This window comes from Pituophis catenifer, unplaced genomic scaffold (genome assembly GCF_029215685.1).
Source record: "Pituophis catenifer annectens isolate HBS135680 unplaced genomic scaffold, rPitCat1.0.hap2 SCAF_1, whole genome shotgun sequence".
Taxonomy (NCBI): Eukaryota; Metazoa; Chordata; class Lepidosauria; order Squamata; family Colubridae; genus Pituophis; species Pituophis catenifer.
In genome coordinates this window covers 288228386-288254828 of record NW_027256881.1, presented here as the reverse complement: position 1 = coordinate 288254828, position 26443 = coordinate 288228386, and the positions used below count along the sequence as shown (strand labels likewise).

The window sequence follows — 26443 nt, the reverse complement described above, 5'->3', positions numbered from 1 at the left end:
TGCCATTTTCCCTAGTAGAGCATATTTCTCTAGTTTTCCCAAGTACCAAGTACCGCTCTAGTTTGGAGCTTCCTATGGCCACATGCCACAAGAAATAATAAGTTCAATTCTCTCTGTTAGCTTATCAGACAGATTGGTTAGGGTAGTTTGGATTATCAAGCCTTAAATTCCTGAAGGAACAGTAGACTGAAATTTTTAAAAAAAACTAAAATATCTATTAATATTTCTTAGTATTGTAAAAATAACATTATTTTATATTCATGTTGGCAAACACATTTAACACCAGCTCCTTTAGCACTTAACTTTTTCTAGCATCACTGAAAAGTCTTAATAATAGCCATATTATTCCATTGCAATAAAACAACCAAAGCTATCTGTAATGTAGCTGAATTATGCCATTTAATGTTCTCATTCTAGAAGCCATTCTGTCAGGTAGGTTAAATAATCACTGAGATAGGAAGATACAAGTACTAGACATATACAACATTGTGGACATACTTTACATTTAAATGTGTACAAGGATATCTAGATAGCATCTGTCTACGCCTCCTTAAAACCACACCTTTTTGCCCTGGTATCATAATGCTGCTCTCCTAAGCCACAGTGTAATCATGGAAAAATACTTGTTCTGTGGGGTCCTCTCTGAGCTTAATTGTTTGCTTGCAGATGTTTTATTACCCAACTAGGTAACATCAGTGTGAGTGTAAGTGATGTTAACAAATTGGGTAATGAAATGCTGTAAAAAAACAGTCAAGGTCAGATAGCACCAAGGACTCCACAGTTCAACTCTGAGCTACATATATTCTTTTTTATTGGAATATACATTATGTTTGAAGAGTTGCAGGTGCCACGTTTGTGCCCCCACATGCTTCGAAGCCTCACTTCTGAATCTGAATCCTTGTACAGCCTTACTTCACAGCAAAAGACAGGACTAACTTTCATCAGACTGAAGATCATGCTTGTTGTACATGGCATCTTGAAGGATGTCCTCAAAACCTGTGTGAAAAATGTACTCCTTTTGGGAGGTAGTAGGTTTTTATTTGATACTAAAAAATTCCCAGTGGAAAAAGGGAAAAACAATTTAGGATTGGCTGTAAGACTTGATGTTCTAGTCTTGCCTTAGACATGAAAACCTATTGGCTGACTTCAGGCCAGTCACTCTCTCTTACCTCACCTCACCTCATATGGTTACCTAGTTTATGCTTGGATGGGAGGAAGGAATATTAGGTATGTTTGATGCCTTGAGATATTTATAAAAATAATAAAGGAAACAAACAAACAAACAAACAAACAAATAAATAAATAAATAGTTTTCAGTTGAGAAGTAGGATGACAACTATTAACTGCTAATTTCCATATTAGACTAATCAATATGAGATGACAACTATTGTAGATACCTGTTTTGATGTGTGGATTTCAAGCTTTATTTCCCCACTAAGTATTATTATTATATTTGTCTGCCACTCAACTGTCAACGACTCTTGAGTGGCTCACAATGTGTTTTACCAATATAACAATTATGTATTTTATAATTACATTAATCCTGCAAATCTCATTATTAAAAAGTGAACGTCCAATTGAATATGAAGCTGGGTTGCAGATAATTAACTGATGTATTTTCTGGGTGTAATATATATAAATAGTATTAGTTTGTGTAGCATAAAAGTTTATATACTTTTCATATATAATGGCATGCAGGTTGTGATCTTGTTTGATGGAGTGTTTGAAGTATAAGTTAACCTAGATCTTAAGAGAGGCTTCCTTCACTTTATGCTATGATTATGTACCATGATAAGCTCATGCAAAGCAAAATCACATAGAACAAGAAATTGAAAAAGTAGAAAAAAGGAATCTGTGAGTTAGAGTGTCAAATTTTGTAGTCTAAATGAATTGACATAATGTGTAGAGCCTTATTCTACATTATTCAAGCGTGTTTCTTTCCTTGTCTTGTGTTCCCTGCACATTTCTTTTGTGTTTTCTACAGCTGGATTTCTAATGTGTGTGATTATCATAGCAAAAAAAAATTGAATGCATCACAGCATTATGAATTTTATTAACATTCTTTGCTATGTTATGCACAAAAGGTTCAATCAGGTTAAAAAGCTGAGGATTTGAGGACAACCAACTTTGTTTCTAGGAATGAAGGTCTTAGAAAGATCCTTTTTGTTTTCATTTTCTCTGTTCCTTTTGATCCCCTAGTAACAATACAGATAATTCTTAACTTACAACCACAATTGGGACCAGAATTTTGTTTGCTAAGTGACACAGTTGTAAAGCAAGCCATCATGTGACTAGACCCAATTTTATGGCTATTTTTACTGTGGTGATAAGCAAACAATCACAGTTGTTAAGCAAGATATCATGTGAGCATGATTTGTAATCTTTTCTACCAGTTTCCCATTAATTTTACTTGGAAGCTAACTGGGAAGGTCACAAATTGTGATCATATGATCACAGGAATGTATGTTACAGACATAACTTCAGTTGTAAGCTACTTTTTTCAATACCATTGTAACTATCATTAAGTAAATGGTCGTAAATCAAGGTCTATTGCAGCTAGGGATTAAATGGAAACAAGACACACATTTACAATAACTACACATGGTAAATACATAAGAGAGGAAAAAGGGATTTGGTAGGAAAATATTCAAGTGGGTTTGGCAGGAAGAACTCTTAGCATGTTTCTGGACCTTTGATACAAATTGACTATACCCAGTTGAGAAAAATATTATTGAATTATCTCAGGTAAGATGCACCAAATAATATATGAAAAGAAAGAAAGAAACCATGAATATACTGGCATACCCTTGTGAGTCACTCATCAATATAATTTTATTTAAGTGGATGAGTGAATTTTCATTTTAGCCTTTGGCCGAATCAAGGAATACAATAAACCCCAGAACTTGAATATTGTTTTTACAATAAATTCATTTATTCATAAGATTTATATGGATACCCTTCTTTCTGTAAGTGGGTGGCATACAATTATTAAAAGGCAGTCTATGTATTTATTGTACAATGACTGGGCTCTTTTCTTAGCTTTGGAACCATTATAGTTATATCTAGGCTCACATGTGTAACACTGAAAATTACAGAAAATAAATATATTCTTTATGGGATTTCTTTATTTGAATTCCTTTATGGGAATTCAAAAATAGGGGATTGGTAAATTGTGTCCCTTCTAAATCATTGAAGGATATGTGTCGCATTTTTCAAAGTACCAGAGACACAAATACCATAGAGGATTGATAATTTGAAAACCTTATCTCTAGGATGGAAGAAAGTACTAGGTTAAATAGGCCTTTCTAAAGGAAATCCTAAACATTGAAACGTTAAGACCCATTATTGTCCAAAAGAAAATATATACCAAAAATGAAGGAGAAAACAGATCTTCTGAGACTGAGTTAGGAAATTCTAATTTTCAGCATCTTAAAAGATTTTGGACAACTACTTTTGCTCATTTCCATTTTCTTCTGCAAATTAATTTTCAGATTTGATATTTGAAACTTGGCATAAGAATAAACTGCAAAGGCTTACAGTGATACAATTGCTGCAGCATCGTAAATTGTTTGATCTTTTGGCCCATAAATTGACAGCATGGTTCCCACACACGCACACCCTTTCTCTGTTTATATAGTACATATTTACAGAGCTTGCACCAGGTCCCAAGAGGTGATTCTTAATTTTTAAGGAATTTTCAAGCCAGTTTACAGCAGCAGTGAGCATCAGTGCCTAACACACCAATCAACAGTTCCATAGCTACCAATGTGATGCAATGGCAGCAATGGAGATTGCTAAATGATGGCTGTGGTCAATAAACAAGACATCACACAACCATGATGGACTCACAATCTCACTTTCCTTATGGTCATTAAGCATTAACAACCTGCAGTTGTTAAGCCAGACATCAGATGATCATGACTTGCAATTTTACTTTGAAAGGTCTCTAAATAAGAAATTTAAGCAATAACCACCTAAGTAAATACTTGCATGATCTTTATTTTTCCTGAAGAAGTTGTTTCTCTAGCATGAAAGCTGTTATGCGCATTTTGTTATTGTTTTAAATAGTCTTAAATTAAAATGGGCCTGGTGGCTCAGCAGACTAAAAAAAAGCATTGTGATTAACACCAGCTGTCTGCAATTACTGTAAGTTCGAATCTCACCAGGCTCAAGGTCGACTCAGCCTTCCATCCTTTCTAAGGTAGGTTAAATGAGGACCCAGTTTGTGGGGGCAATAAGCTGACTTTGTATAAAATATACAAAAGAATGAAGGCTATTGCTTAATGCATTGTAAGCTGCCCTGAGTCTCCGGAAAAGGGCGGCATATAAATCAAATTAAAAAAAAAAAAGCTGGTGCCTGGGCATGCTTTGGATCACCCGTATAAAACTGAAAAATATTAAGCAAAACTTTCAATCCAATTTTAGCAGGTACTTCTTTCTCCAAATATAAATAGCACGTGCTTGCTTTTAATATAAAAGAATGATGCATAAAACGTGAAGGATTATTATTCAGTTGAAAGTTTCAAGATCAGTAAATTAGCTGAATATTAATACACTATCTCTGAAACCGTTTTATCTCTTGGATGTTACCAAGGGACATCCAAGAGACATTGGGAATATTTTCTATTTACTTTCATAACAGAAAAGAAATCATTGAAGATGACCTTTCCTAAAACACACTTTTTCTTACAAAAGAATTGGTTTGTATTATCTTGTATATTAGAATAACTTCCCATTTTTTAATCTGCTAATATTTTGCTAACATTTTTGTTAAATTTAGATAAATAAAATATTTTGTATTTGAACCTATTAATTTAATAGATAAAACTACTCGATGAATGAAATAACCATTATTTCTTATATTTTCTGAGTATACAGAATTGTATCATTTGTGGAAATTTACTGTTCTGTCTAGAATATATCTTTCTGCCAATATGCCTAGACTCTAAAATGAAAATATTGTGTGTGGATGAGAAATTGCCAATAATGGTAGAAATCCTGATAGTTTTATGATAGATGTACCTGTCCATTAGGAAATGGCCTGAAACCACCAACTCTCCTTTGAAAGTTCCTGAAGCCTTTTAAATCAAATTAATCTTGAAGCTTCTTGGGACAATTCAGAATAGGCAGAACTTTTTTTTTTCCTGTAGGTCCAGATGAGCTGAAACTGATACTAATATTTACATTGTCAGAGAGAACTATGTAAAAGGTGCCAGACAAAGCCTTCTTCAAAAATAATGGAAACATAAAAATAATACTAGGAAGATGAAATGTGTATGTAATATTTAATTTTAACCACATTTGTAGACAGTTTTATGTTAAAAATTAGCATTTTAGTGCCCTGAGACACAATAAACCATTTGTTCTAGAATAGTGTGGACAAATGTATCATGGATATAGAATTCTTAAAATGCTATCTTAAACATGTTTCCTCAAATACAAGTCTCATTTAGTTAAGTGCAAGTGTATTGCAACCTTAAATGTTTTGTATTACGAACAATCTTTGTAATACATCTTTGCTTTGCGGTTTGCTATGACTAAGTAAATCTTTTTTTTATTCTGGCCTCTATAGGCTTATGAAAAAAGACTTTGTAATCAAATTTATTAATGTAAAGTCACTTGTAAGAATAAAATTAGTGCATAATTGATAGTGTTGTATCAGAGACATGGATATAGCTCACAATACCATAGTTTCATGTACCGTAAGGTTCCAGGTTTGAAAAATAACCTCACCTAAAATCTTGGAGGGTTGTTGTCAATCAGTGTTCAGAATATTGAACCAAATGATCAGTTCCAGCATAAGGTGGTTTTCTTGTAGTTAGTTTTATGTGCAGTCTCCTGAGGGGATATCCACCAGTGCAAGTTGTACAGATGGCTTAACAAATGATTTAAATGCTATCCTGGGTGCCTTAGAAAGTAATTTCACTGCAATCTTGCAGTCTTCTACTCAGTTCCTTATGTGCTACCAAATCTGCTCTGGTAGATCTCCCAACCTTCTGACAGATTGATATCTGATTTATATGCCATTATAAAACTGCATATAATCTACACTGACTCCCAAGTAAAAACAAAAATAGAAACAAAATAATACTATGAGCTCCTAAAATTCATACTACAGATTCATAAAATCCATACTGCAAAACCAAATGGTATCAAAATCACTACCCAGACGTCCTCTGGATCCATCAGTTTTCACTAACTTCTGGAAGACTTTCAGAGTGGGTGTTAGCCTGGGCTCAAGGAGGAACCAAAATACAAGAACTGCTAACAGAAAGTAAAGTGCCTCTTTATCTCTTGATAGTTGGAACAACTAATAGGTTTTTCCAGAGAGCACATGCTGAATAATTCAATTCCACACAGAAAAGGTTGTCCTGCAAGTACATGGGGCAAGCCATGTGGGGCTTTAAATGTTAAAGTTGGCATCCTGAAACTAGTGCAAGGCTCATACTAGTTGTGTACTATGGTTTGGTGGCTTTCTTTTTGCCACTTCATGGGCACTGATTCAAATTTATGCAACATTTTTTTTCAGAATTCTTGACAAAAGTTCCAGAATCCTCTTATACCTCAATATAAACCACTTTACAACTTACCAAGGTTCCAAACATCATTTATTGTAGTTCACTATTTTAAATCATTGTAAGATACAGAAAACCTCTCTTTCACTCTACCTGAGCAAATTCAGCAAAAGGACTAACTCTTTAAAAGAAGTAATTTTGTACTTACTAATATTTATATTGAATGTCATTTATGAAAGTTATATTATACGGTTTGTTTTTCCAATAACATTTATAGAAAAAACTAATAGGTAAAATGTGACTTGCTCTTCAAGCTACATTAAGCTAAGCTGGCAAATGGACTGTAAATGTAGGACATGATCCTTATCAGTATATGCTTGAAAAAGTTACAGTAAGCTTAAATGTATATTGCACTACCAGTTTTCCATATATAGTTTAAATAAAAATATTTATATAAATAGTTTGAGCTAAATTTGAAACCTTATCTCTAGCATAGATATATTATGAAGGCTAATAAATAAGGCGGCAAAGGGTCCATTAGAGATGCTGTTGAATTCTTCCACTGCAATTCCAAAATCTCAAGGTTTCTAATAAAATCTGAACATATATTACACTTCCATTTTCTCCTGTGTGAGCAACAGCACCAACTTTACTGTACCATAACCTGCTATCTTTTACATTGACTTTAACAAAATTAAGGAATGTATGAGAATATAATTAATGGTGTAGCTGGACCAGAATGCTAGTCAATATCCTAAGCATGTTGCAGAGATGAGTTTTTGGAAGGGTAGAAGTTGCTGGCATGTGGAAGTAGAAAGATTGGAAGCATTTACATCAGTTGAGTACTGACCTTTAAATCGATTACATTTTTATGCATCTCCAATAATTGTCACGGTTCCCTTTAGAACTATATTGTACTAATTGTCAGTGCTGCTTTTGTTAGAGTGAAGATTATTTTTTAAAAAAACATGTCAATATGTCAATATCACCTTTCCAAACATTTATCTCTACAAAAAGACATAGGAAATACTATAATTTCTGAGGTGAGCAAAGTGAGTTGAGCAGGAATTGTGACTTCAAAAGGATCCCCAGATTGTGTTCAAGGTCTATTTAGGATAGTATCCACCTCATCCAACACCAGAGTCTGGAAGCCCCAAGCCCAAATCTACTCAGTTCTTGAGCCAAAGTCTATTGTTCCCTATCAAAACCTTCACAGCCTCCAAACACTGAGACAGGACATCAACATCATTGCTTAATTCGCCAGCTGGGTTTCATCATCATATTGATGGTACCTCACCTCATGACAGTGAATGACTTCATCAAGTGACCTCATGTAGAGATTAAACAAATAGAATGAGAATTTAATCCTGTTCAAGTTCATATAATAGGGGCCAAAGATAGAACTTCTTATTTGACAGAGAGTTATCTGTCCATGAGAATGAAGTTACAGAAGAAAGGTTTTCTCTTCTCAGATTCCCAGCAATGGACTATGGCTTGCATGTGTGGAGCTAGATATCATCTGAGACAGCCTCTGATCATTATGGCAGATAGGAAATACATGTACAGTGATACTTCGGTACTTGTGCTTAAATGGTTCCACAACAAGTACTCAAAAGGACAAGTAGCAAACAAACCATGAACAGCCCTCTCTCAACAGAGGTAGAGGGATAAAACTATCTATCCCCAATTTACAATGCAGTCCTTTTGGCTGTTCCAAGAAGATTCCATATATCTGATTCAGATGACCCTGAGGTCATAGATAAAACTCCAACCACAAAAGCTTTCAGAGAGTGTTAAGACCAGTTGACTGCAAAGAAAACAAAATCTTTCCATCCCCCCCGTCCTATCAGACTCTATCATTCTACTTCCCCACCAACTAATCACAACTGTCAATAATTGTCCTTCCATCTCCCACAGCATCCAATACAACTGATGATGCTTCCAGGATAGGAAGCTAAACATCTTGTTTTTCCTTAAAATATCAGTCCAGTTGCCTTTTCAAAAGCACGGTTGATACTTACCACATGACTCTTTGTTTTGGCCAGGAAGAACTTCCTATCTGTCCCTTTTCCTATGCCAGCGACCTTCCCAGCATGGCTGACTTCCTGTCTGGCCTCTGCAGCTGTCCCCACTTCCTTTTGCAGCTCATCGTGTATCAAGTAAAGATGATTACTGGGACAACATTTTTGTGTCAAAATGTGTTGAATACCAAATTCAACGAGTTTTGAAGCAATCAAGTACCGAGATACTACTGTATCTGTTAATTCAGAATATAGGGAGGAAGAAGCCTAGAATTTAAATACATAAGAATATAAATGTCTTTACATGTAGAAAACACTTTGTATGATTTCATGAGGAGGATGTGATGACTCAGCAACTAAAGAAACTGAGCTTGTCAGCTGGAAAGCTGACACCTTGGTTCGAGATCTGAGTGTAACACAATGGGATGAGCTTCTGTTACTTGGCCAGCTCTTTCCCAACTAGCAATTTGAAAGCATGCAAATGTGAGTAGATAAATAGGTACCACTTTGGTGAGAAGGTAACAGCATTCTGTGTGCCATGGTGTATAATCATGCTGGTCACATGACCATGGAAATGTCTTCAGACAACATTGGCTCCCTTGACTAAAAAAGGAAAAAGAGCACCACCCTTAGATTTGGACGCAACTGAACCGGGAAAACCTTACCTTTACCTTTAGTTTATGATTTCATGTCTTATTTAAAGACCTTCATCTATCGCAGCTACTGTATATATGAAAGTTTTCAAAAAGTCAAGGCAAGGAGTTGACAAGGAGTTAAGCAATGAAGTGACAGGAAGTGTGTGATTAACTGCCAAGCTCAGTCAAACAAAGCCTTCTGTCTTACATCTTATATCTGTCTGTCTGTCTATGTACTTATTTAGTCAATTTATATAGTTACCCATCTCAATGAATGACTGAATTTAAAACAATTTTAAAAGTAAAAATAAAAATAATTACACCACCGAGTACCAACATTAAAAGACTACACTGCTGGTTATTACTTCCATAGTTACTTTCAGCTAGGGAGGAATTCAGGCAGCTCTGGTCTTGCAAAGAGTTCTGTGATTCTGAATAACAGCTAAGTACAGAGACAGTGCGGTAGTTTTATTCTAAAGTTGTTACTCTCCTCATATTTTCCACCTAGCTGGACAGTTGTTACTTTCACATTCTCTCTGACAGATTATTTGTATTAAAAGCAGAAATTTGTCTTAAAGAAAAGTATACCTGAATTTCCCATCATTTTATCCTCACTTTTCTGTAACATAGCAGACTGAAAGCCTGGCCAAAAGCCAGATAATTTAATATTCTAGACAAAGCTTGAACCCAAATTTCCTTGATTCTATTCAGAAACCTAAATCTATTATTTTAGATAGATGCTTCCGTTCAACTGCATTACTTTTTACCATGTATGGCTTTTTCTATTCATATATTATACATTCACATTGGAGCTATCCTACTAATTATTGTTTCATATAATTCAATCTCAAACAACCTTGATCTCAGGTCATAAATAAATGCCCTGAGATTTTAAAGGGCTCTGTAGTTGAGATTTAATACTTTCCACATATGATTATTGGTTCTTGACTGTTGCAGCTTTAAAATACTTACGGCTTCAATATAAATGTACCAATTTTGCATTATATCTCAGGGACAACTATTTATGGGGTTTCTATGCAGGACCAGATTTGTTAGCTTTGCAGGGTAATGGGATTTAGCATATTGGGGTAAAAAATTTATTCATGAGGCAGCTTTTTGGACAATCATATTCCGTGCTAAATTACAATGGTGCAATAAATTGCTGAATACAATCTGCTGCGTATGACCTCACCATGAAAAATTTGATGCATTAGAGTAGGAAAGGTTGGAATATATCAACCTTGGTTGACAAGGGACTTTGAATGTTGACCTAATACAGATGACCTTTGTGTGCAATAAAAGTGAGTTTAATCTTCAGGTCAAGGTTGAGGTGAACGACAGGGCAAAAATAGGGAAAAGTTTTAGTAGTCTTGGTTGGGGCCTATCTAATATGTTAGCAAGCAAAAACAAGATGAAAAAAATAACTAATTGTAGTTTCCTGAATAATGTCTGTTACCAGTTGTTATACACTTATGATAAAATTTATTTACACATAATAGAAAAGCAATAGGCAATTGTGTTCATTGTGAAGAAAAGTTGGCTATATTTGTATGTGTTTATTATAAAATAATTTAAAAAGTGATGAAAAGTATACCTCTTGTAACTTGTGGACATGGATTTATGAAGACACATTGCTCTACAGGAATAACATTAATATAATTTTATTGATTTTTTTTAAACTTTCAGAATGAGTAAGAGAGCAATGAGATACCTTTTTTAGTTACAAGTTTAAATATAAAATGGCTGTTTCATCTAAACATTATTTTTCGCAACAGCAGCAAAAATATTTCAGTTTCATGAAAGTAATAAATCGTTATCTAAAGATTTGCTTTAGCAAAATATTTATGTGTTTTTTTAGTTAAACTTAGTATATGAACATTTCAGTTTTAAAGGACTTTGAGGCTCTAATAGAACATTGAGTCCTTTAAATACAGAACAAAGTTTTTGTTTTTTTCACCCTTCATCCTTCCCAGCCATTGGGAAAAAGTTAGAGATTTTAATGGTAACAACCTCTACTCCTAATAGAGCCTGCAAAATATATTCTCCAAGACTGATCAGTTCTGAAAGCTCTAGAGGTTTGATGACTGGAATGGCAGGAAATCACGCTTTCAAGACATAACGAATTGACTGGACCATTCATCATTTGTTAGCATACACTGAAATGCTGAGTTTGTGTGCAGAGGTCTGTGATTTAGTAAATACTTGGGAGATGAATAGAGCTTACACACAAGGGAAGATATTGCTGTCCTTCAGCAGCAGCCTTAGACACAGAATCCTGCTGAGAAGGCCGTCTGATGGCAGCTCATCAGTAACTGGCCTGTCACACTCTCTGATGCCCACCAACTATCCCCAGTATATTAAATGCATTTTTAATATCTGCTTCAGTAGATTTAATGAAGAAAATTCTGTTTCCCTACTCTGATCACTGCTTCCTCAAGTGTTTTAGAAGACTAACTCTAGCATTTCCAAGGAAGAGCTGGCAGAGCTTATTACAAGTTGAAGTTGAATAAATTCATAAACAAAAACCTGTGCATAGAATTAACTTGTTAAACAATGGCAACTAGAAATAATATGATGTATGCCGTAATAAAACAAGTTCAGTGTACTAGATACTGCAGAGTCATAATCAGGTGATATGCAGAGAAAAGCAGAGTCATTTTATTCTTGCCATTTCAATTTGCCAGAATACACAAACTCATTACTAAAAAGATATGAATGTGTTTCAGTTTAAAAAACCCCAACTTTTTCATTATTTAAGTATAAAAGAGTTTTGTTTTTATCAATACGTTTGTCTACAAAAATATCAGCAAAAATTTTGGGGTCATAAATATTCCTAAATATGCCTATTAATTGGCTGCACGGAAATCAGTAGAGTTACTAAATTCTTAAGACAAATACATATAACAAAATAAGAGAACAGTTTAAGGACTGCATTTAAACAAATAAGTTATTATATAAATGAACATCTTTCATAAGAATCCTTTAAAAGTACATTCATAGTATGTGACAAAGCTTTTTTATCTTTACTTGTTTGAGAATTTATTCAGAATATTATGGTATTTAGATTTTCTCTCAGAAAACATTAGTCTTAAATATACATACCATTCCCGAATAAGTAATAATCCTGGTTAAACAGACTACACAAGTAGAACACAGTAGTAATTTAATGTATTTTTAAAATTATATAATTTTAAAGCTTTTCCTTTTCCTTTTTTTCTTTCAGAGAAGCTCTAATACTGTTTATGCTTCCAAAAACAGCATGCGTTTGCAGAATGGACCTATAAATTTGATTCTTATGTGTGTCAAAACAGTAATACACTAAATGCATATTATTATAAAAATTTAAGACTTCTTATAAAAACACCTCCATTTTTATAATACATGGCAGTATTAAATAATACATTTCCTTGTTAGCATCTGTTTGCTGTCATTGTTGGCAAGGTGTGTGATTTATTGCCTAAATTAATGACCATGACTCTCTTGGTCCTGATATATGTCCCCAAGCTTATTACATCACTAAATAAAATGAAAGTTACATATGCTCTAATGTTTGACAGTGATTTTTTTGTAATAGTTTTTTTAATCACCTTTTCACTAAATAACACACTCAATTTTAAAGATTTTATTCATGTTGTTTTTTTTGCTGAACCTATCTATATTGTAATGAAACTTGAATTACATGTAATAATAAAATACAATAGAAAACCATGATTAAGCATTATATAGGTGTGAACGAAAACTCTCTAGTCATTTTTAAATCAAAACCTGGATTGTTTTATACGTTGTTTATCAAACTAAAACTTCCTTTAAAGTACCAGTATTTTATTGGCATGTATTAGTAAGCTAGGAATCTGCTAAAATAAAAGGAATCTGCTAAAATCAAAGAATGTTTAATACTGGTGCTTTCACATGAACATTTCCCTGCTCATCAGTGTAAGTCAGGAGTGCATACGAAACTATTTACCACTTTCTTTTAAACAAGTTCTAAACATGAAGCAAAGTGGAAATGAGATTCTGCATTATTCCCAATTGTTAATAATTTATTCATCTAAAGCAAAATATGGATTGGAAAAAAAAAACTTCATAAAATGTTTCTTCTGATAGCAACTGTTATGAGTAGATGAATGGAACCTACAAAAAATAAGCAATGTTTCACCTAGTAAGAGAACTCCTAGTATTCACATCCATTCTTTAATCTGTGGCAAAAGCAACTAAAATTTAACAGTAACAGGGATTTCTGTGTGTATCTGTTAAATATAGTTGAATTTTATTTTGTTAAGTTCCATTTAGTTTTATAGAACGTAGAATGTTTGTTTATGAAATTGCACTTCTAGATGTCTGATGATCCAGAAGATGGGTCAACAGGAATCAAGTGTATAGTAGGAGATGCTACCAAACTACCCCATCACTGAGAAGTTCAGATGCTATTCTAAGCACCTTGAACTTGGATCAAAAGTTAGCACAGGTTTTTACAATTAGTGTTACATGAATAATTTTTTTTTGACAATGTGGTATTGCCCCTGAATTCTGAATTGCACTTTCAATATCATCATCAGAAGAAAGCAATAAAATAGAATGTATTGTGGTAATTTAAATGTGAAATTACTGTAGCTAAACTGCAGTAGACACTCCTGTAATCCTGGAAATTCAGGATAAATATATAATAGAGAGAAATAAAAGAACATTCCAAAATTATGAATCTGCTCCTTCAAAGAGACTACAGCCTCATCAATAATATCTTATTTATTCATTTCCTAACCCAGAAGTCAACAATGCAGAGTCTTTCCATTTTAGTGAAATATAACTTTTAATCCAGACTATTACATTCATCTAGACAACAGTCCAAGACCTATACAGTCATGCTTGATTATGACAACAAAGTATTATTGATATATAATTCCTCCTCCTATTTTCATCCATAAAAATGGCAAGCAAAATACATAATTGCAGTATGTTACCAGCCAAGATGCCAAGAAAAAAAATCCCTTTATGCTTCTTTATGGAATCTACACCATAAATAGATCCACAGTATGATTCTCCAACCCGCTTGCATCCCATCAAGAGAATTCATTTGAATATTATGGCTGTGCATATCTTTCAAAGTAGATATTTGTCAGTTAACAATAGAGTATATGAAGCACTGTTTTTGAAACAGCACTTTTTAGGCGTACGTATTTGCTTTATAAGCTGCTCTTGGTTCTCCTAACATATCTCATTCACAACCATTTTAATTCTTTTCAGAGCTGAACAATTTCATTACAGCAGCTAAGCAGTTTACATTTCTGTCCAATCCCTATACACTCTTCTCTACCCAGAAGAATTCTCAATAATGTAATGGAAGAGACAAACTATTTCCTAGTCTCCCTCACCTCCCACTGCCCCAACAATAGACTGTTATCTTTGTTCCTTCATATTAGTTTTGAGATGCATACCATTTGTCTTTAAATTGATTTTCACCAATTTTATTGACCAATAATTCAAGTGACACTGCAAAAATGTTTGGGATGACTATGTTGATTATATCTCATGATAGTAAGGAAGATGGACTCTTTTTTAAACTCTGACATAAATTCACAATTTGATTGGCTTCTGGCAATCTTTTGCTACCTTAGAACCTGATACTACAAGGCGGAGTCTACATACACACTTATGTCCCATCTCTTCCACTGATATTATATGTTCTATTCCCAGATCAGCTGTTATAACCCTTGTCCCAAAGGTGCTTTTTCAAGAGGCAACTAGACTTTCTGGTTTTTCTTTGAAGACATTTTGCTTCCAAGAAGCTTCTTCAGCTTGTATAACCCTTGAATGTAAAAGGGTTTCCATGGTATTCAGGTGAAGTCTCAATAATATTCTGAAATTCCCCCCAGATATTGCTTCTAAAAGTATATAAATATTATTTATACTATATGTAGTATATCCCTCTTTTCAGCTTTCTCCATGCACGATCTGAACAATGTCTTCTTTTGATTGTCACTCTGTTCTTTAAATGCTGGTTGTTGCATATAAAATCCTATATGGTTTGGAGCCTATATATCTTCAAGACTACTCACCAGGGGTGAAATCTACTTACCTTCCCAACCGGTTTGGAAGTGCACATATCACATGCGCGTGTGGACCCTCTGCGCATGCACAAACCCTTCTGCTCATGCACAGAGGATAAAAAACTGGTTACTTCCTGGTTAAAACCGGGTGGGTGGGTGGAGCCTCGTACCGCCATCGCTACCGGTTCTCCGAACCACCAGACACCATCGCTACCGGTTCAGCCGAACTGGGAGCATTTCACCACTGCTACTCGCTCAAGGTACTGCCTGCAGAGAAAAGGTACTGAGAATCCCAAATGATGTAGCCGAAAGGGACAGATTGATGAGCATTTTCTGCAGAAATGCCCCTCTTCCCCCAGAAAATTTGCATCCTTGCTACTGATATTTAAGAAGCTTTTAAAACATTTCAAGGAGTATTTGGTAGCTGAGGGATTCCATTCACTTGGAATGATTGCAGAATTTGTATGTGATGATTGATTGATTGATTGATTGACTGATTTATAGTTTGATAGTTTATATCTGATTTATGGTGGGGTTGTTTTGCTGTTTTTGCTATTTTGTAATGTTTTCTTCCTCTATAGCCCTATGCTATGCAGAGGTGATTCTCAGGGCTGATTAACCTTTTCTTATGGGAGGGGATAGGATATGATGTGGACTGCAACAGAATAAAGAAATCAACTAAATTAAATAGAGCTTTCTGCTTACACAAGACACTGCTGGTTCATACCATATTGTATTGTAACAGTTTGATCAAAGCTTGAATTCTGTGCAGTTTCCCAATGAGTAAATTTAATTTAGGAGGATTTGCTTCCAAATAAACATACAGGATCAGGCTAAAAGCTGAACTTTTTGTTAAACCTACAGTATTTATTGTTAAGCTCTCTCTGAATAGCATCAGATTAAGAGCTTATTGTTCGGTATGAATTGAATGGTAAATGTGTGTGTGTGTGGGGGGGAACTACCAGACGTGGAGACATTTGTTATGTTTAGTATATGATACAATGGCTGTGTAAACTATAATCCTGTAATTTTGCAAGTTCTATTTTATCCTGTAGCTGTAAAAGATAATCAAAATAAATTATGGATGATAAAGAAATATTTCTAGTGTTGTATGCATTCTTTTAGGAATTGAGTCTGATCTATAAAATTTTAGTGAGCATATTAAATAATACAATATGATGTGCAACATGTCATGTCTGATAAATTATTTTGTGCGGAACATTTATACTGCTTCCATGAAACAGCTTTGTTTGCTGTTTAATGAATATAAATTACTCATCTTTGGCTCTCCTTCTTAAAAAGTAGGGTGATTCCTGTCCCCCCCCCCTTCCCCAGTAATGGGCAAAAAGGTATATGTAGGTCATCTCTGAAATACTATGACATTGATTTAAGGTTCCTCAGCTGTGCAGTGTACATAACACATATGTTGGAGAGTCATCTGTCAACCAGGCCCCTCCTATGGAGTTAAAGTTCTAAAGGGAAAAGAATTCGACACAGTGCTGTCAGTGTTAAATTTTCACAATGGAAGAGCATGCAAATATTGAGCCTCTTGCTTAGCAGTAGTGCTCTGTCTAATGTCTGTGCTGGTTAGAATAATAAAAAAAAAGTGGGTGCATCTAGGGCTCTTAGATCTGACAAAGGTCATGCTATACTGGGCATTTGAATTGGAAATTGTCTGGACTTAGAATTTATAAAGCTCCCAGTGTTGTCGGGGAAAAATTTCAGCAGGGTTTTTTGTCCCTGGAGAGGCCTCTTAGGCCCTTTTCTGTCCTATGAATGAATTTAGATGTGAGGGCTTCTCTGGCCTTAAAACTGTTAAATTCATTTTGCATACATCCCCAGAGGGAGGGGGGGGAAAAAAACCTGGCAGATGCTTTTGTCTTGAAAGTGTTTAAAAGAAAACTGCAGAACAGGAACAAGAGAGAGAAGGGGCCCTGTGTAGAGTCCCAGAACACTTTGGAAATGGCCAATATGCAGCTTTCATCAGTACTAAGGCGGGGCGCAATATGGTGCCTGTAGCTCACTGGGGAATATGAATGTTGATTAAGCATCCTCCCAGGCTTTGAAATTCTGAAAGCAGTGTCAGAATAATAGATGTTGAGCAAATGTCAAGCATTTGTTAATTTCTCTGTTATTTGGAGTTTATCTAGCATGATCAATCAAATAAACTAGTGCTTCTCTGTTGTGGCATGTGTCATTGATATGGTGATTAGATGGCTAGAGAGAACTTCTGCCTTTACTTCCTTATCCAGGTAACAGATTATAGACTTATTCATTGTTATTTAGTGAGATAAGGCACGTTTACCAAAATTGCAGAAAGTTGCTTACAATACCATGATGTGGTGATACACAAGTTCAAAATTCTGTATATATGCAGCAATCATATTTATGTGACTAAAAGATCATCATGTCTTGATGAAAAATTGGGAATGTGGGAAACTTTATCAGAAAAAAAATAGCCAGGGAACTACATGTTGTCTTATTTAGCTGGTAGGTAAAATACTTTACTTTGCTGTTTAATCAAAAAGGCTTTCAGAATGACTTACAATTAATTATAAATTTATAATTAATTACACTTTCTATAAAATGCTTTGTTAGAAAACAACTGACTGTATTACTTAGGTTTTTGAATTTGTTTGTCTTTAATCAGATAACAACAACATTTTATTACTCTACATTGTAGAGTATGCATAGAATGAAAAAAAGTTGTGCGTCAACCTTGGAATAATTCCCAGGGGCATCTGCAAATAACCCCAATGAAGAAAAATGCAGACAAATGTGCTGTGTTGCATAATCCACAATTTATTACTTTCTCCATGTGCCTTTGTTTAGGGCTGCTATGGACATTCAAAAAATTTGAATCAGTCATGTTCTGATGGAACAAAATCTGAAATATTTTAAGTCTTATACCACAGAAAAGAATGGGGAAATGAAAAAAAAAACCCCACCCTTGTTTCTTTATTTTCAACTTTTAAGACCAAATATTAGATGAGTGACAGCTTTTCCAGTTAAGAGAAAAGTTGTTCAAGGAGATGATGCCTCCATTTGTTGTTTAAGTTCCCATAGTAAATAATGAGAACCAAAGTTAAGCATACTTTTTATAGCCATCTTAAAAAAACTAACATAGCATTGAGCCTAGCAAAGAATCAGTGGCAGTGGATTTATGTCACTATAGGACAATAACAACTGACATGTGACCTCTTTTTAATGCACATGAAGAAGAAAGCATAGAACAGCATAGACTATGCATATAGTAAGATTTACATTATAACCCATGAATTGTAACTTCCATATACCATGAATTTAAAAATAATAATTTTACTGAGTAAGAAGACAACCATATGTGTTAAAACATCTCCCCCATCCACAATCCCATAGAAGATTCCAGCCAGTGATACTTTTTTCTTTTTTATTTCTACTTTCTCTCTTTTCTCCTTTGTTTTGTTTTCCTTTCCTTCTCCTTTTCACCTTTTATTTCCATTCCTTTTAAATTGGACTATATAAACATATGTATTTGGTTATGAAATAAGACTATAAATGAATGAATGAGAATATGATTTTTCTAAATGTTCTAAACGCTTAAATGAATTTTTGAGATTTAAAATAAATATGAAGTAGATGGTCTTAAAATATATGAGAAGATATTTGTTAAAATTTATGCTGAGTCAAATTGTGGTATCTGAAAAAGCAATTTATGTAATATGTGAATTAGTTAAAATGAAATAGCTAAAACAACAGATGCAGGTGTGAAGGAAAATATGCTTGTAACACCAGCCAAATAAGAAAAGGAGCCTCGGAGGAGAATATACTGGAAATCAGCCAAAACAAAACATGCTGGAAATCAGCCAAATAATAGTGGGAGGTTCGGAGGAGACTATGCTGGAAATCAGCCAAAATATAATACGTTGGAAACTAGCCAACAATAGGTGGAGGTATGGAGGTGACTATGCTAGAAATCAGCAAAAATAAAGCATGCTGGAAATCAGCCAAACAAAAGCTGGAGGTATGAAGGAGGATATGCTGTTAATCAGCCAAACAATAATATGCTGGAAATCAGCCAATAATAGGAGGAGATAGGGAGGAGGATATGGATTTTGAGATAAATTTGAGAATATGAAATATGCAAAACTAAAGGCAAAACTAAAAGCTTTAAGGTTTAAAGATCTGATGAAGGGGTCAAGGGATTAAGAAATATGGACTGATTTTGATTTATTAATTGAAATAAAAAATAGAGCTGTATCTAAGCTGAAATTACGATGTGTGGTTAGAAATTGTAAGGTAAATAATTAGACTAAGAGATTAGAATATTTTTTTTCTTTTTTTAATATTTTAATATTGATGTCAAAAGGTGTAATGAAGAGAGCTTGGAAAAGAACCAGAGATAATTGAACTTATAAATGAGCATAATAATGAATTAAATGTGTACCTGGAAATTAAATTGGTGGTGATATAATAGAATGGTTCTGATCAAGATATTAGAGTTTATGACTAAAAAATTTTCTATGTTTTGACTTTGAATTTTAAAAGATATAATGGGAAATTGTGAATGGAGCTTTTTCAAAATGTAAGCGATTGTACTTATTCATGACTGGATCGAGACTTCGCTCTCGAAAGAGATGTATTTTATGTGTTATGTTGGAAAAAATAAAAAATATTTTGCAAAAAAAAAAAAAAGAAGAAGAAGATTCCAGCCAGTGGTGGGTTTCAAATTTTTTTACTACCGGTTCTGTGGGTGTGGCTTGGTGGGTATGGCATGGCTTGGTGGGCGTGGCTTGGTGGATGTAGCAGGGGAAGGATATTTTAAAATCTCCATTCCTACCCCGTTCCAGGGAAAGGATACTATAAAATCTCCATTCCCTCCCCAGTCCAGGGGAAGGTTATGGCAAAATCCCCATTTCCTCCCTATCAGCTGAGATTCAGGAGGCAGAGAATAGATGGGGGCGGGGCCAGTCAGAGGTGGTATTTACCGGTTCTCCGAACTACTCAAAATTTGTGTAGGTGGCTGTATTAGGAAGATATTGAGGAAGACATTGTTGTCAATTTTCACTCATGACTAAGACTTTTCATTTAAAAAAGGTAAGAATTACCAATGATAGTAGAGAGCCTATAAGCAGTATTTTAATTCAGTAGCAATATCCCCCTATAATCCACAGAAGTGATACTAAATTCAACACTATGGATATGTCTAATTTAATGAAAAGAAGAACTAGGGGGTGATTTGATATCAGTGTTCCAATATTTGAGGGACTGCTACTAGGAAGACGAAGTCAATCTATTCTCCAAAGCACCTGAAAGCAAGACAAGAAGCAATGACTGGAAAGTAATCAAGGAGAGAACCAACCTACAACTAAGGAGAAATTAGAAAAATTGATCAGTTATCTCCAGAAGTTGTGGGTGCTCCAACACTTGAGATTTTTAAGAAGAGATTGGACAACCATTTGTCTGAAATGATATAGGATTCCATACTTAACCAGGGGATTGGACTAAAAGACCACCAACTCCATTATTCTGTTAGTAGACTGCAATAATAATACAGAAGAAAATAAGTAATTATGTTGTCAATATCTACATTCATGTGTGGCAACTGATTTTTATTGCTGCACAGTAAAAGTAGTGGCATTGTATGATATCCATTGGGAAACAATAGTGTCTTCTTTTAATTTAGCTTTGTCACTTTTGATGGGCCTATATGCATAACGTCTATGTTTTCTGCTTGTATGCAGACTTTCATAACATGAAAGTTTGAAGTTAAATCCTTTATATTTTAGTTGAATTGCTGTGAGGGCTGAATGTTAGTTTTAGTTATTTCACATAAAATGAAACTGTACACAGGGAATCCTCAGTAAGGGCCACAAATGGGTCTGGAATTTTGATTGCAAATCATTGGGGTTGTTAAGTGGGTTCAATGTAACCTGATTTAATTTTATAACCATTTTTTACAAATGGTCATAAAGCGAGTTCATAGTAATTAAGTGAATCACATGGCTCAGTGAACTATGTCATCATTAAGCAAATCCATTCTACTGAATGGGCAATTTTTGCCATAAATGAGGGGGGGGAAAATCACAAATCACTGTGACATGATTGTGGGATGCTGCAACCAGTTATAAATATGAGCTAGTTGCCAACCGTCTGAAATGAAATCAATCATATGACCATGACTTTTTTTGAGTTCATCATAACTTTGGCCAGTAAGCAACCAGTTGTCTATAGAGATTCTCAGTCATCCAGGCCATTGTTGTCCCAAAGGTGCTTTTTTCAAAAGGCAATTGGACAAAAGCACCAATAATAATCAGTCATTAAGTGAGGACTATCTATATAACTAACTTGCTTATATCTTCTACTTGCTTCTAATTATTTTTAGTCTTTAGGTTGCATTTAATCTTTTTTGTTTGTTTGTTTAAGATATATTAAAAATATATTAAGTTATAAGAAAAGAAAAGATAATAATGAAGAATTTGTTGAATGAATTAATCACTCAATTTTTCAATATTTTTCTAAATTATTTTAAACTAAAATTGATGTAAATAGTAGCATCATCTGTTAGCAATTTTCCTCTGTCAGTTGTTTGAAAGTATTGCCCAACCAGAATTAGTTATTATTAAAACTCAGGTATCTCAATGAGAAAAGGAAAAGACCTGTATTACCATGAATTTTAAATATTGCCATTTCTGTATATTGCACGATTGCTTAAAATTGAATAGCAGTTGTTAGACCAATTTTGGTGTCAAGGTTTGGTGTCAATGATGATTCTTCTCAAGCAATATCTTTTTCCCCCCCACAGGTTTTCCATAAAACTATCCTTGAACCACATAAAGCAAGCATGAGATTGCTGCTCCCATTTTTCTAGTGCTGTTGATCATAACGTAGAAAGTAACAAGCTAATTGGTGCGGCTCTCTTATAGTGAATATCAATTGTCTTAATGTCAATTATACATTGTACATTCTTTAATAAAAAGTTCATGCATAGAGATGGTCTTTTGTTTCGGTCGCATCAAATTTTCTTCAAGATGTGATGAGGTGCATATATCCCTAGAGTACAATTGGAAGCAGTATGACTTGTTTTTGAGGGATGGAAAAATCTTGTCCTGTTTCTAAATGTTTTGGGGTGCTGGTAGTGATGTTATTTCAGTTTGCTTTATTGCCAGGTATTTGACACTGAGTTTTAAAAGAATAAAGTTTATGGCAGCCTTTGGAAATCACCAACTCCAGGGAATCTCAGTTTCCTGCTGTGAAAGTTTCTATTTTCAAAGCACATCACTTTTAGTAGGAATGTTACCATAGTCCCATATCCTGCTTCTGACAGAGAGCTGGGTTTCACCCCTGAATATGAGACAGCTACTGAAGAGGTTTCCTTGCTGCTAACAAAATGAATTTCAATATGTTGCCAGTGAACAAACAGTCTGTTCCCAACAGCTAATGGAATTTAGCTGCATCAGCTATTAATGAAAATGGTCATGTTTTCTTTTCTAACTTCAGTACATGCTACCAATACCCCAGTTTTTGTGTTATGGAGCTGGAAAGGAATGACCAAAGCAACATGCAACTTCTCTTCCCCTTCCCTACAAACTCTTTTTTTCTTACTCTCTCCTTGACCTAGCAGTAGGAAGCCTTTGTCTGAGGTTTTCATCTGGAACAACTTTTCCACACTTGTTTTCGTGTTCTGTTAGATTACAGGGCAGCAGGCCTACCTTTGAAGCTCCTTTCTCTTTTGTTTCTCTGCTGTGCACTCCAGTAATTAACTTTGTCCTTCTTTTATTTGTTCCAGTCAATCGCAGTCCACTCTGCTGAGCATCTTCTCCCAGGAGTACCAGGTTAGAAGTTTTCTCCTTTGTGAGGGTTGACAGGTGCCTAATTGAATGATGAATGTCCCTTTATTTCTTTGTAATTGAACTGCCAGCTTTCTGATTGGTTTGGAGGATGTTCCCCTTTCCCCATCAAGCACCGCCTGAGTCTCGGTGGATGGCTGCCAAGCCTACCCATCCATCTGTCTAATAACATCTAGCCTTTGCTTATTTGGTGGACCTGTAATAAATTATGCTAAACCATTATTATTCTGACAATAATAATTTCCCTGTGTTGCGTGGTTCCATGTGCTAAATGTTTGCTGACTTGCACTGTCAGTGCTGCTTTCCATGGCTGACAGAGATGATGATAAATGACCATTGCCGGAGTGGCAGAAGGCAAGAGAGGCAGAAAATGGAGTCATTTATCATGAGATGACAGGTGTCAGTCAAATGGCAAGTCTCAATGGAATTACTTTCTGTAGTTTTCAAATAAGTTGTTTTTAAACAATGTTCTTCCTGGTTAAAAATGCCAATTGAATTGTAAACCAGAGTGCACAGGACTTGGATGGAATTGATTTGAAGGGAAATTAATATAAGGGTTGAAAGAGAGAACAAGTTTTTCCTTTGCCCTTTGTAACCCTAAGCAAACTTATTTAGATTCAATTACTATGACCTTACTGCCTTTTACATATATGCTGTATCGCACTACAGTCAAAAGATGTTTCATTTAATATATATATATAAAAAAATTATTTCCGAAACTATATCTAGGATTTCATGGGGGAGATGAGGGTGGGGGGAAGTTTCCAGGGATTTGTTACTGGTTGGATTTCTTACCTGGTTTATTGCAAAGCTTTTTTTTTTTTTTTATGTTTCAGAAATTAATCAAAAGAACGCACGCAAAACATCATACACCAGAGGCAACTGAAGCTTACTATCAAAGGTATGAGCTATTCAGACCATTGAATGACACATGTTCATATGTGATCCAGGTTATGGTGTTCATTTTTAAGGAGATATATGCTAACAATCCTGCTTTCTGATTTAGTTAGAGTTGTAATTCCACCCTTGAATTTTCTAAAAATAAATGGCAACTAGCCCCTGAGAAGGTCTGTCAAGTCACAATCCAATCACTCTGGGCATTTCACATTTTTCATTTAGTACACACAGGTGATCTTACTCTCACCTACTTTATTGAGGATTTTGGTTTAATTTCTTGCAGACTTTTTTATTTCATATTCTAAGGTGTTTTTGAGAATTTACCTACTAGTTTTAATATGCTAAATGATACTAGCTTAAATATCAACCATGTTGACTGAGAAAAAAGTCTAGAATCTTAGCCATTTAAAAAAATGGCATAGAAATTTAGAAATGTTACTACTTGCTTCATAAACAGAGTTATCATAAAGCCTTTTAAAATAGCCGTAAATCTTTACTATATCAGTTCATAAAACTGTTCCTGATTATGTGCACCTGCAGTTAATAAAATGTAATTGAAATTAGTTATAGGTTATTAGTATTTCTATTGACATAGACATCTCCACAACATAATTACATTGTAAGGCTATCTGGATTGGATATTCAATGGAAATGTTACTGTTTAGATTGAATAAAAATGAATAATGTTTTTGGCATGTAAGATTGTACCTTGATATCTGAGATGTATATTTTATTAGTTTTATTTTAATTAAAAAGCTTATATATACATATATATATACATTCACATACACATATACATATACATAATTTTATATCACATTTTCCCACAAAGGAGTACTATATTATTTTGTTTAAACTGTTTTAGCACATGAACTTTAATGTAATCTTCATGCATTTGTTTATTGCTAGATTAAGAGAACTATTGTATCGTAAGCGTTGAGTAGCAATTTTGTCTTAGAATTGTGTGTTATATGTATATGTGTGTGTGTATTTATAATAAATATAGGAACAATACAAAATCATGAAGCATTTTCATTCTATAGTGTGTTATATACATTGCTGCTTGTAAGTAATGTTAAAAGTACTTAATCCATTACTTTTGTTGAAAGAAAAATAACTAAAAGCAACCAAGTTACTTTAATAATTAAATAAAGCTAAATATATAAATAAAATGCACTTGGCAGGCATAAATTAGAAATTATGTCCATAGTGAAACAGAAGCATAAATGCCTAATGAACATTAAGAAACTGTGTGATCATGTGATGATGCCACGTATTATCATATATGGTGGACATGTAAAAAAATTAAGGCATTTTGGATAAAAATATGGTGGATTATTCAAAATATTCTCAAAAAGAAGATAAAATTTACTCCACAGTTCTTTTTGTTAGGCATAATTACAGATTGTACTGTTATAGAGACTAAGTTGATTTTAAATTTAATAACAGCAGCCAGACTCTTGGTGGCACAGTACTGGAAGAAGGAAGACTTGCTTACTATTGAAGAATGGACACTAAAAGTAGTGAATTTAGCAGAGATGGCTAAAATTTCAGCGTAATTGAAGGACAATTCAAATGAAAGATATATATTGGAATGGAGAAGATGGATTGACTATATTCAAAACAAATATCGGACTAAAAAGTTTCAAATAGCTTATGAATGAAATCTATATTTTCTTTTTGAATATGTTTAGTTAGTTGAAAGGGGAGTTAAAGAGCAAGGGGGAGTTTGGAGACCACAGAAAGTTAGCTTAATTTAGGTTATGTTTGTTATGCTATACCCTGTTTTTGCTCTGGGAAGTCCGAGGGGTAGGTGTCGGGGGGGGAGGGGGTTTGGAGGGAGACGGGGGATGGGGAGGTGGGAGGGGGGGAAATTGTTGTAATGATTGTTAAAACTTTTTAAATAATAAAAAAAAGAAACTGTGTGATCAATAGCATTAAATCCATAGATTTTAGTTAGAATTTAATGTTCCTGGTCTTGATATACAGTTTGTAATATTAAACTAGATTTATAGTTTAACAGTATACATGTCTGTTCAGAAATAAATGAGTTGAATAGAATTTATTCACAGCTAGACAAGTATGAAATTGCAATCTCCAGAAGATTGTTCCAGTTATGATATTATTTTAGATTAAGACCTGTTTATTTCGTTATCTAGCGTATGGACATAGGCACTTGCAGACATCAAAGAGTTCAGAAAGTGTGCCTGTTTGTTTCATAAAATCATAGAGTTTGAAAGGACTTTAGCACCTTTGTAGTCTAACCCTCTGCCCAGAGTAAGAACCCTCAGACTATCCCAGACAAATGACTGATTAAACTTTGCTTAAAAACCTCTGGTGATAAAGCAGGCTGTTCTACTAATTAATAGCTCTCAAAATGAGGATTTTACTCCTTTTTTCAGGTATAGATAACTCTCTTTAAAAATTCTTTTCTTCATTTTTGTGCTGCTCTCATTGCACTATGAAGAATAAAGCTATACAGTTTTCTCTGTAACAATTCCT

At 34.3% G+C, this 26443-nt stretch overlaps 1 protein-coding gene across 1 annotated transcript in view; it reads left to right on the top strand.

Annotated features, from left to right (window-relative positions):
* CDIN1 (CDAN1 interacting nuclease 1) overlaps positions 1-26443 on the top strand; it is a 134244-nt gene that overhangs the window by 1524 nt on the left and 106277 nt on the right. The window contains exons 2-3 of the mRNA XM_070940235.1: positions 22984-23029; positions 23881-23945. Of these exons, the coding sequence (XP_070796336.1) occupies positions 22984-23029; positions 23881-23945 (111 nt within the window). The remainder of the gene's footprint in view (positions 1-22983; positions 23030-23880; positions 23946-26443) is intronic.